The sequence below is a fragment of the Fomitiporia mediterranea genome (assembly GCF_000271605.1).
Source record: "Fomitiporia mediterranea MF3/22 unplaced genomic scaffold FOMMEscaffold_9, whole genome shotgun sequence".
In the NCBI taxonomy this organism is placed as follows: Eukaryota; Fungi; Basidiomycota; class Agaricomycetes; order Hymenochaetales; family Hymenochaetaceae; genus Fomitiporia; species Fomitiporia mediterranea.
The window spans coordinates 1,502,777-1,514,493 of NW_006760394.1; the positions used below are offsets into that span (position 1 = coordinate 1,502,777).

General features: G+C 36.8%; 2 protein-coding genes across 2 annotated transcripts; both read left to right on the top strand.

Annotated features, from left to right (window-relative positions):
- Positions 1–2,242: 2,242 nt before the first annotated feature.
- On the top strand, positions 2,243–2,965 carry FOMMEDRAFT_159235 (glutathione S-transferase; the record flags this gene model as incomplete). Its single annotated transcript, XM_007269221.1, has 4 exons — positions 2,243–2,299; positions 2,367–2,560; positions 2,617–2,731; positions 2,786–2,965. The coding sequence occupies 4 exons, from the start codon at positions 2,243–2,245 to the stop codon at positions 2,963–2,965; spliced, it is 546 nt and encodes a 181-aa protein (XP_007269283.1).
- Positions 2,966–3,916: 951 nt separating this feature from the next.
- On the top strand, positions 3,917–4,746 carry FOMMEDRAFT_90878 (glutathione S-transferase; the record flags this gene model as incomplete). Its single annotated transcript, XM_007269222.1, has 4 exons — positions 3,917–4,084; positions 4,153–4,346; positions 4,396–4,510; positions 4,564–4,746. The coding sequence occupies 4 exons, from the start codon at positions 3,917–3,919 to the stop codon at positions 4,744–4,746; spliced, it is 660 nt and encodes a 219-aa protein (XP_007269284.1).
- Between the last annotated feature and the right edge of the window lie 6,971 nt (positions 4,747–11,717).

An 11,717-nucleotide genomic window follows, 5' to 3' on the forward strand; every position in this document is an offset into this window, starting at 1 on the left:
ATTACTTGTTGGATAGGATTAGACAATGAAAGTAAAGGCCATAAAACTTGGCACGATAATAAAATTACCATCAAACGAAATATTCAATTTCTCAAAGGTAAACCTCCTCAAATTGAAGGGGAGAAAATAGATGATACAAACAACAATACAAACGAGTGTTTAATAATTAAAAATAATGAAACAGACAATAGAATAATGAGAACAGACGACAATGATATGAACAACACTGATCCTAACAAAAAAGGAAAAGCGGCAGAACCAACAGACTTAACAGACGACAAAGTTAAATTAACCAAAAAAGAAGTAGAACCTAAATTATGTCGATTGGAACGAAAACGGAAACTGACAGAATGTGCTATTGAGCTTGAACAATGCATGGAGAATAAACACATAACAAAACACATGTATGCACTTAGCAAAAAGGATGAAGATAATATTGCCATTCATTTAACAGAATTTAATGCTAAAATAAGTGAAATACAATTGGATCTGACTTCATTTTATGAAGCAATCCAACGTCTGGATCATGATTCATGAATTACAGCTATGAAAGACAAAATAAAACAATTAGAAAATCATAATACATGGGAAATCACAAATCCATGTGATAATATTAACATCATCAGAACATGATTTGTCTATAAAATAAAGCAATACACCAATAATAGTATAGAAAAATATAAAGCACAATTAGTAGTTCAAGGAAACTATCAGATTGACAGCCTTGACTATCATACAGACAATTTATTTGCTCCTACTGCTAGACTATCTACGGCATGATTAATATTAGTATGGGCACCATCTAATAATTATGAAATACATCAGATAGATATAAAATCAGCATATCTGTATGGACAATTGACAGAAGACAAGGAAATATATGTTAAACCTCCTCCAGGTAACTTAATAGACAGATTACAGAATGGACAAATATTACGATTACGAAAAGTGCTATACAGATTAAAACAAGCTGGTAGAAGATGGTATAAAACACTATCTAATATACTACTTAAATGCAGATTAATGAAATCCAAACATGATAACACTGTATTCTTTGCAAAGAAGAAAGAAATAACTGTAGCCATATTATTTGTACATGTCGACAATATTACTATTGTAGCAAAGAATAATAATACTATTGTAATGATAAAACAATCTATTGCACATCATTTACAATATACAGACAGCAGCAAATTACACTGGCTACTTAGTATAGAGATTCAATGTGACAGAGAGCATAGATTCATCAGGATGCGTCAGACACGTTATATTAATAGTATAATAGAACATTACAAACTTACAAATGAACAAAGTGTACAAACACCCATACAGCCTGGTACACAATTAAAAACAGTATCACAAACTGATAACAATAGAAAACAAATGTCTGATATACTATACATGAATATGGTTGGTGCACTTAGATACATTGCAGACTGTATACAGCCAGATATAGCATTTGCAACAAATCAGTTAGCAAAATACCTCAATGACCCCAGTATGGAGCATTATCTGGCACTTAAACATTGTTACATGTACTTAAAAACTATGAACAATGTCTGGCTCCAACTCAGCAGCACAAATCAATCAATATTGAATAGCTATACAGACGCAGACAGTATGATGCAAGAAGGGCATTGTGTAATATCAGGATATGCATTTTACTTGAGTGATTCATTAGTTTTGTGGTCAAGTAAAAGACAAACACTGGTGGCAAATTCAACGTATGAAGCTGAATTAATAGCTCTTGCAAGAGGAACACAGGAAGCGATCACACTTACTCATTTAGCTGAAGAGATTCTGCAGGTCTCTGATGCACCAATTAATATCTTTTGCAATAACAATGCTGTTATACAAACAGTTACATCAGACGAACTTAAATATTCGGAACGAACAAAGCATTTAGATCATAAGAAAGATTTTATTAAATGCTACATTGAGTTAGAGTACATAAATGCAAAATACATACGGACGAACAATCAACGAGCAGATATATTAACTAAAGCACTACATGTACCACAAGTCAAACATCTTACCAGTTTACTCGGACTAGTAAGAGTTTGAAGGGGAGTATTATGAGATGATTAGTTCATCAACGGACGAACCACGAGACAATGACTTCATAATGTCTCAGTTAGAATACATACAATATAAGGACGAGAGACACTGAGCGGTCAATCGTCACCTCACCCCTTGTCTATGCGTGCCCCCCTTTAAGTTCTCCCTCTCAACAATAGCTGATATGAAGACCAAAGAATATGCTGAGCAAAAACACCCCTTCGGTCAAATTCCTGTTCTTGTGTGTTACTCCATTGCCCTCGTGCCGGTTAATATTTGAGTACTTACGATACCGCGTGTGCGTCTAGATCGAAGATGATGGCTTCAAGCTCTTCGAAAGTCGCGCGATCGCACGTTACTTGATTGCGAAACACGCACCAGACAGCAAGCTCATCCCGAAAGACCCCAAGGAGAACGCGCTGTTTGAGCAAGCGGCGTCGATTGAGAACAATGACTTCTACCCTTCTGCCGCCGGGTTGGCTGCAGAGAAGGTCTTCAAGCCGTGAGCAGTTCCATAGGTTCTCGTTTTTACGCGTATTCATTTCCTTGCCTTGAAAGTTTCAATGGCGCACAAGGTTCCGATGAACGTGCCGCGGAGCATATCTCCACACTGGAGAAGAAACTAGAGGGATACGAGCGTATCCTTGGCAAGCAGAAGTACCTCGCTGGTAACGTAAGCCTGTTTGCTCCTTATTGGCATGAAATAAACACTTAATGGAATGGATAGGAACGCACACTCGCTGACCTTTTGCATCTTCCATACGGCACCCTCATTACGGAGCGATGCGGTTTCAAGGGATTCCAAGCAACTCCTAACGTTGCGCGTTGGTGGAACGACATTTCATCTCGTGATAGTTGGAAAGAAATTAAGCTGATGATGCTGGAGTTCTTCGCAAAGAAAAACTAATGCGTTGTTTATATGTGTGTAACGTAGTAACACTGCAATTGAAACTGTTGAAATTAATTGATATATGCATTCATTTTGTCTCGTAATGTCAATTGAGAGCGCGTTTGTCAAACCTAACCCTGCCACACTTGTCATGATCGACACAAATTTATTATGATATTGCTGGAATCCTAACCACGATGCTTGGCCGAACAAGATTAATTGAGGGTCAGAGTCTCAAAGAAACTGATTTGCAATGTGCATAACCCTAGATACATAATATTAATAAGTATACACCATGAGCAAAACCAGGCCCAACAATAGCTGAAGACAAGTGATGTGAAGTATAGTGGCTTGCGTCAAAGACAAGACTTGAGAAGGCACACTATTTTCAGGATTCCGTTGCAAACGTAATGGAGTCAGGAATTAGGAACCTTGCATAAACCCATGTAAGTATCGGGTAAGTATGGGCAGTTTGATGAAACGCACATTTGCGGTCGCAGGTCACCTGTGCTGATGCGCTGGACTGCGCGATTTTTGAGCGCTCCTTCACTTGAAAATCTCGCACTGGCTGCAACAGCCTTCAATGCCTAAGAATCGGAGGCATAGATCGGTCGAAGGGAAAGCTACTTGTCGATGTCGACGACTCGACGTCTTTTTCAGAGAGAAGGCATTTTGTTTTTGTATTATGTAACCTTGCTTCTGCATGTGATATTGTATCAAGCCCGTGAGGAGATTCATCCGAACCGGGAGTACTTTGAAAGCACGCACCATATTAGGGAATGAATCCGAGGCTACAGCTGTGGCTAAGAACTATTTGATGCGGTTACCGGAGGACTAGTCCGTACGTAGAATGATGCAGGCGAGGATATATAGGGCAGCACCTGAGCGCTGAGTCCTCAACACTGGAGCTACTCATTCGTCGCAAACGCATTGATTTAGTACAACCTCTCCACTTCCTTGCCAGCAGACATGGTTGTAAAGATTCATGGACTTCCTCCTTCGGTGTGCACCTGTACGGTCGCAGTTGTTCTGAAAGAGGTCAATGTCCCGTACGACATCGTACCGGTCAATTTTCCTGATATGAAGGGAGAGGATTACCTCACTCAAAAGCACCCCTTTGGCCAAATGCCTGTTCTTGTGCGTTGACAGTATTTGCTCGTGTACAACTTAACCTCAGGATGCTGACGAAAGTATACATCGTGTAGATCGAAGAGGATGGCTTCAAGCTCTTCGAAAGCCGCGCGATTGCACGCTACTTGGTTGCGAAACACACTCCAGACAGCAAGCTTATCCCGAAGGATCCAAAGGCGAATGCACTATTTGAGCAAGCAGTGTCGATTGAGAACAATGATTTCTACCCATATGCCTCCGGATTTGCCCTAGAGAAGATCTTCAAACCGTGAGCAAACCCGATCTCTCGTATAAACACGTATTTACTTTGTTTAAAGAGCACATGGTGTACAAGGATCCGATGAACGAGCTGCCGAGTACGTCTCAACGCTGGAAAAGAAACTAGAGGGATACGAACGCATCCTCAGCAAGCAGAAGTACCTCGCTGGTAATGTAAGTCTGTTCAGTCCTATTAGACAAAGGACAATACTCAGTGGAACGGACAGGAACTTACACTTGCAGACCTTTTTCACCTTCCATTCGGCACTTTTATTACAGAGGTACTTGGTTTCAAGGGATTCGAGGCGTTGCCTAACGTTGCACGGTGGTGGAATGAAATTTCATCCCGCGAGAGCTGGGCGGAAGTCATGCCAGGAATGCTGGGATACTATTTAGGCCAGAAGAAGTAGGTGCATTGTTGATATACTGGTTCCTCAGGAATATCAGACTCGGTATTGTGAAGTGCTTGCTATAACATAACAAATGTAAAATAGTGTGTCAGTTATAGGTAACTCTAATTCCTGAGTTCTCGAGTGTTCAAGAATTACACAGTAAAAAAGGGTCAATAGTCTTCATCTAAGACCAGAACAGAGAAGGATATCCGAGTTTTGAGAAAACCTCAACATAAAGGTAATTAGGAATAAGAAAACTTGTTTAACTAGAAGCAGTTCTGTGAAGTACGAAAGTCAGTGTACTTAAGTTCACAGTCGATCCACAGTGATATGCTTGACGCTACAGCAGTATAGCTGAGAAGGTATGAGCAGCAACACAACATTGTTGTGTGTAAGGATTTGATTTACTGGTTCGTATTTTATTATCACTACATTGCTGATTGTGTCAGATCATTGCACAGTAGGACCCACAAGCATATATATTCTCATTGTAGTTAGTTACACTTCCTCCTCATGTATCTACACGTGTATACCCCTATAAAAGACAGTATTGACTGCTGGGTAAAGGGGATTCTTTTCCCCTAACCCCTCACTCGAGTACTAGGTTATCCCAGTCAGTAGTTGAGTGAACTAAGGGTGATTAGAATTCTCTTGTGAGGAACAGTGAGTTTCCTTACATATTTTTGACTGTACCCACCTAGTATTGAAACCCCTTGCTGGACACTGAGGAACTGAAGGGTCTGATCAACCCTAGGTCTCCCTCATTGTCTAATACCCATCAGAAAGTTTTTAGTGAGTAAAGTTACAATTTTTGAGTAGAAACAGAGACTACTTACTAGATTAGCCCCTAGTAGGTTCACAATACTTTAGAACACTGTAGAATGCTTCTGGAACACATTATCACATATTGATATGGACTAGCACTAGATACACTAGAGGTTTGCATTGATTGGATAGGTTGAGGACCAGGCATCTGTGATGGTGAAAAGGAACAAACAGGTGTGTATTAAGTTTACAGGCAATGGACAACAAGATTATCTATTGGATATTAATTACAATGTGGCTGCCAAGCCTTGACAGACGATTCCTAGAGGGTACCCAAGTCTGGATATCAATACTAACATGCTAGGATGTAAGTCCTTGTCCCTTGTAGGCTGGAGACAACCTGATGAACTTATTCTAAGTAATAAGTCCTTGTCTACACAAGGCTGGAGGCACCCTAATAAACTAGTACATACTAATAATGTAGAACTAAGGTATGTAACTGTACCAGCACATATAGTTAGACAAACACACACTGTAGAGCAGACTCTAGCAAGTATTGACACTACTAGGCTTAAAGAAATAGTAAACAAAGGTATAGAGAGTGGAAACACTCAGGCAATTGTTCTCAAGGATTCAGACAGTTGAGTTCAGGATGAACAGGCAATTGGATTCAAGGATTCATCCAATTGAGTACAGAAGGTTGAGTTTGAGGATTCAACTTACTGAGTACAGGTGATTAAGCTTGAGGATTTGCTTGATCAATTTCAGACTACCAAGTTTGAGGATTCACTCAATAGAGGACAGGCAATTTGGTTTGAGGATTCACCAAGTTGATATAGAGAGCTAACAGTGAGCATTGAGGAATTTGCAAGTCAGTACAAGAGTTATAGAGTGTATATAGTCAGTATTAGTAAGAGTGTGAATAAGTATTTAGTGAGCACACTTACTTCAGAATGGAAACACATTGCTAACAGTAATGTAGAGAGTAATAAGACACTTAAGACCCTTTTAGACAGTAAAGAAAGTAGCCAGGTCTCAAAGAACAAGAGTAACAGACAAGGCTAGGAGAGCTAGGCATTGAAACTACAGAAATTTGATGAGGAACAAGATTTCCAGAAGGCAAGTAAGACCTTTAAACACATTACAAGAGTTAGAGTGATTAAGATAGACATAGAACATGTTAGCCCATTCTACAGTTTGATAGACATTGACAATTTGAATAAGAGAATGTACAAGTTTGATAGAATGTATTAGGAAGAGGAGAAAGCAACTCTTTCATCAAACAAGAGCAGACTTGATAGTATAGTAATAGAAAAGTGTGAAATGCTTTAGGCAGGCTATAGAACAAAAGCCAGACATGCTACAGTACTTACAGACAGTAGAGATCAGAACTATCAATCTAAGACTGTAGAAGAAACACTCAAGAGTCTAGACAAACTATTGTATTTGTAGAAAGCAAAAGGAAAGTACAAAGTAAAAGGAAAACATAAAGTACAAAGAATGGAACGAAAACTGGAACTGCCAGACATTCAATACAATTGTGAAATCAATTCAGACTATCCAAGCAAAACAGACATTGTATTAACAGAACAGTACTTTGAGGATAGTAAAAGTGAATGCAAATTGGAACTACAAGAATTAGTACTTGATTTAGAGGGTGAAAATCAAGTATACACTTACAAAATCAAGTGTTTAACCTTATACATAGTAGATATTAACTACACATTGTACAGGAGCAATGTATAAGAGTACTACAATGGATACAACACTCTAGCCAGGTTCAGGAATAAGAAAGAAAGTAAAATACCTGGATATATACAGTCTCAAATGGAAATACCAAGTTTTTCAGAACATCAGAGTACCTCTCACAAAAATAAAAGGAACAAACAATCCTATAACTATACTTTACAATTGAAAGCAGTTCCAAGCAAGGCAAACACTAGTAGTATTAGTGAGAACAATATTGATTCAGAGTACAGTAAACTATACAGTTCAAAGTCACATATCAAGTATAGTAAGTATAAGAATAGCTCAAGCAGTAGTTTAAGAATAAACAATGGACACAAGCATAGCAAAGTACTGAATAATATTCAGAAAGGTAGATTCACATTAGTAAGACCTTCAGAGAGTCTAGTAAAGAATAGTTATACATACAGAGTAATACAGAGCTCTAGGATATAGAGAAAGGGAAATTTCAACCCAGGATCAGACCCAAACAGTAATAATTCGGATTCCTCTTCATCCAATGACAACAATCAAAGTAATACTTTATTTGAACTGTCAGACATTGATTTGAGTGATACTGAAGCTACTAAGAAGTACAAGAAACACTTGAGGAAGAAACAGAACAAAGAACTCCTCAAATTGAAGATACAAATGTGTAGTGCAGAACTAATAGCTCCTACAGTATACTCAGGTGAACCAGACTTACAGAAGTATACAAAGTTTGTTATTGAAGTCAATCAGTACATGAAACAATTAGGACTTCATTATTTCCCTAAGAGCCAAGTAGGGATAATGCTAGATTTTATTAAGGGAAAAGTAATGAATTTCTATTTGCAAAAGATTATAAACCATGAGTATAGATGGACACTTGCTTAATTCTTTAGAGGACTAATAGACTTTTGTTTCCCTTCCAACTTTGCTAAAATACTGTGAAAAGAGTTCAACACTTTAAAACAAGGTAATAGGAATGTTCAGGATTATTTGTACAATCTAAAGATGAAAGCTACAAATCTAGGAAACATTTCTCAGCAAGATTTGACTAGACAAGCATAGTATGGATTGAATTCCAAGTACTAGAGGCAATTATAATTAGATTACTTGAATCCAGACACTGTAGATTATTCAATCTTTAAGGATAGGCTTGAGAGTATTGAAAAAGCAAATGAATCTATAGGAATCAAATGGCACATAGATTCTAGACATCAATTCTATCTGTAAGGACACAGTAATGATTCTCAGAGTGATTATTTGTATACAAACAGTTCTGATAATTCAGGAAACAATCAATTCACTCTACAGGATAGCAAAAGTAATAATTCAGACTATAGTGACTCTAGTCAGGATACTACACATACAAACAGTACAAATGCCAAAGGAAAGACCAGACAATTGTATTATCCATTAAGGAACAATGACTAGCATGAAAGTAAGACAGAAAACAATCACAGGACATATGCTATAGGTTTCAAACATCATTCCTAATTGAAATTGGATGAAATGAGAGTGAAAGGACTATGTTTTATTTGTAAACAAGATGACCACTTAGCCAGGAATTGTCCTACTTACAATACAATCACATTAAACAATGTGTAGAATGATAGTTTATTATCTAGTAATGTCAGTATTAGTTATACCACTTTAGATAAGTTAGCAGACAACTTAGACAGTGAGAACTACATAGAATTGGAGTTGATTACAGACTATGACACAGATTCTTACATATCTAGCAGTGATATACATGTTTTATCAATTTGGATACTTTGTGAAGGCAATACTAAGGATTCAGTAATAGAATAAGAGAGTTCTACAATGGAACACAAGTTCAGGCAGGCAAACTACACATTTGAAAGAGCAAATTCAATATATTCAAGACTCTATAAGACTACAGGACTAAGGAATAGTATAGCAAACGTTTAAGACTGTATGAAATGGTACTAGACAGATACATTAAGGTACAGACAGTTGTATAGTGTATACAATAACATTTCACACTTGAGAGCAAAGGCATACAGTATGGAAACAATTTTGTATCCCTACAGATATGTATGGCACATGGAAAGGACTAGGAAACACACATACAACTATTGTTTCAAGGAATCTAAGATGCTACAGACACAAGGCAACACATATATAAATATTTCAGAGACACTACTACTAATTCTTAGAGCCACAAATTGAAACAACACTCTTAAGAAATACAGACTGTTCACAGACAACATGAATACATACTAGGACATTAGGAAAGGACCTGAGAATGTTAGACAATTGGAATATAACCAGCCAGATAGTATTATAGTTTACAAGGTAATACAAATAGTAAACTGTACAAGTAGGACAATCTATCAAGCATTACTAGACTATAAAATACAACTACTCTTGGATACTAAGAAATATTTCAATCCAAACAATTTACACAAGTATTCTATTAAGTTAGAAGGCTACATTATGTATTGAAAGACAGACATCAGTACATTGAGTAAGGAAAAGTACATATACATTAAGGATAAGATGATACTACTTTAGAATAAGTATCAGGCATGGAAATATATTGATAGTGATAGAAAGACACAGACATATGTATACACAGTCAATTCTATTCAGTACAGGGAGAGATACAGGATTAGTATTGAGTACTACAAAGGAACTATGTTAGTTGACATTAGAACAGACATTTCTATCTTCAGGATTGAAGAAATGGTTAGTAATAAGCACGATTGAAGTAATTCACATAGAGTACTGTTCTATAAGGTACAATTGAATGTTATACTATGAAACTATTCAGTTCATAACAAAGAATTGTTCAGAAACATTAGAACCAGCTCAGACTACAAGGATATATTGTACAGAACACAGTTTCAGGAGAACATAAGGTATTACATTATGAAATACACTTTCAGACAGTTAGGATTTATTAGAATAGACTCAGGATACTTTATCAGATGTATTATAGACATTACAGACACTCAAACAGATGTGCTAGCACACATATACTTAGGATACATAGTAAGAATCAAGATATTCAAGCTACAGGATGACAATTACAATCTACAGGATGTAAAACTACTACAATCTATGTACTACAAGGATAGTAAGATACTACTAAGATCAGGAACAGATACACATTGTATAGAACAAAGTACAGAAGTTCAGAGGGTGACTTTAAGCCAGAGAACAGGTTTGGAACCCAGACAATCTGTATAATCCACTCAATCTGCTCAAACAGATTATCATACTACTTTAAGGGAAAGTAAAGGTAATACACATACAGTTAGCAAATATTAGAGTGATAGTGAATTAGGAATGATTGATTAGACTATTTGAGCATTCAGGAATAATATTTTGATGCTCCAGAGAGAAATAGAGTATCAGGAAGCTCAAGGACATCTATTGAACAATAATACAGTTCAATCTACTCTAGGAATGAGTAGTTACAATCAGTTTGAAGTACAAAATCATGTAGAGAACCTCTCCAAACACTACAGATATGTTCTAGGACAGTACCAGACGTTTTACACCAAAAATGAAGTTATATTTTGATAAGAGGGTGAGAGGCACACACATTACATTACATACACACTCTTTGAGTATACAATCATGTTTGAACATACAATTTTCTTACTTAGATTACTACAAAACAATTTTGTAAAGGGCTTTGTAGGACCAGACAGTATTAGTACTACAGGAAACAGGACACACAATAGGTACATAAGGAAAGAATACATTAGTACAAGGATAAGGACACAGAAAGACAGGAAGTTAGTGTTAGAGTGTATTGATCCACACATAGATTTGCTAAATAAACAAGGAATTGGCAGCATATACTCAGGACTTCAGGCAGTACTACTGTACATACAGACAGGACATTTTATTGAGACATACATGGAACAACACAGTATACAGACAGTTATGGCATTCAGGAAAGTAGAGAATACTACTTAGACACAGTGTAATAGAACATTACACTATGAGACATTGAAAGTATACTCAGACAATTCAGGAATCGAATCAATCAACTTACAAAGACACAAACAAGTTGAGACACAAGGAAACAGTATGAGAATATAGTAGGACATTCATTACACACAGAGATACTGTGTATATACACACATATCTAGTAATATTAGGCTCATACATTACAATCTCATTGAAATTGAGACAATATTTTCATTCAAGGACAGATATTACACTCTAGGTTGTACTCTACAATTAGTATTTAGACATTAAGCTTAACAGGATATCCAGTTTTGCATCACAGTTGGTTATTGTAAGTAAAAGAGTACACATTTGGAGATATTCTACCCATACAAGTACAAGGCATTACATTTGCAGGAACTAGTCTATTAGAAAAATCAAGGACATAGTAGAGGAATTTTGGAATACATCTCTACTATCTATTATTGTATGACTATTCTACAGGAGTAGAGAAACACACAAGGTCAGCTAGAAGTAGTAACACTAATACATTCTATTAAGGAATTTTAACAAGTGTAGCAGGAGTG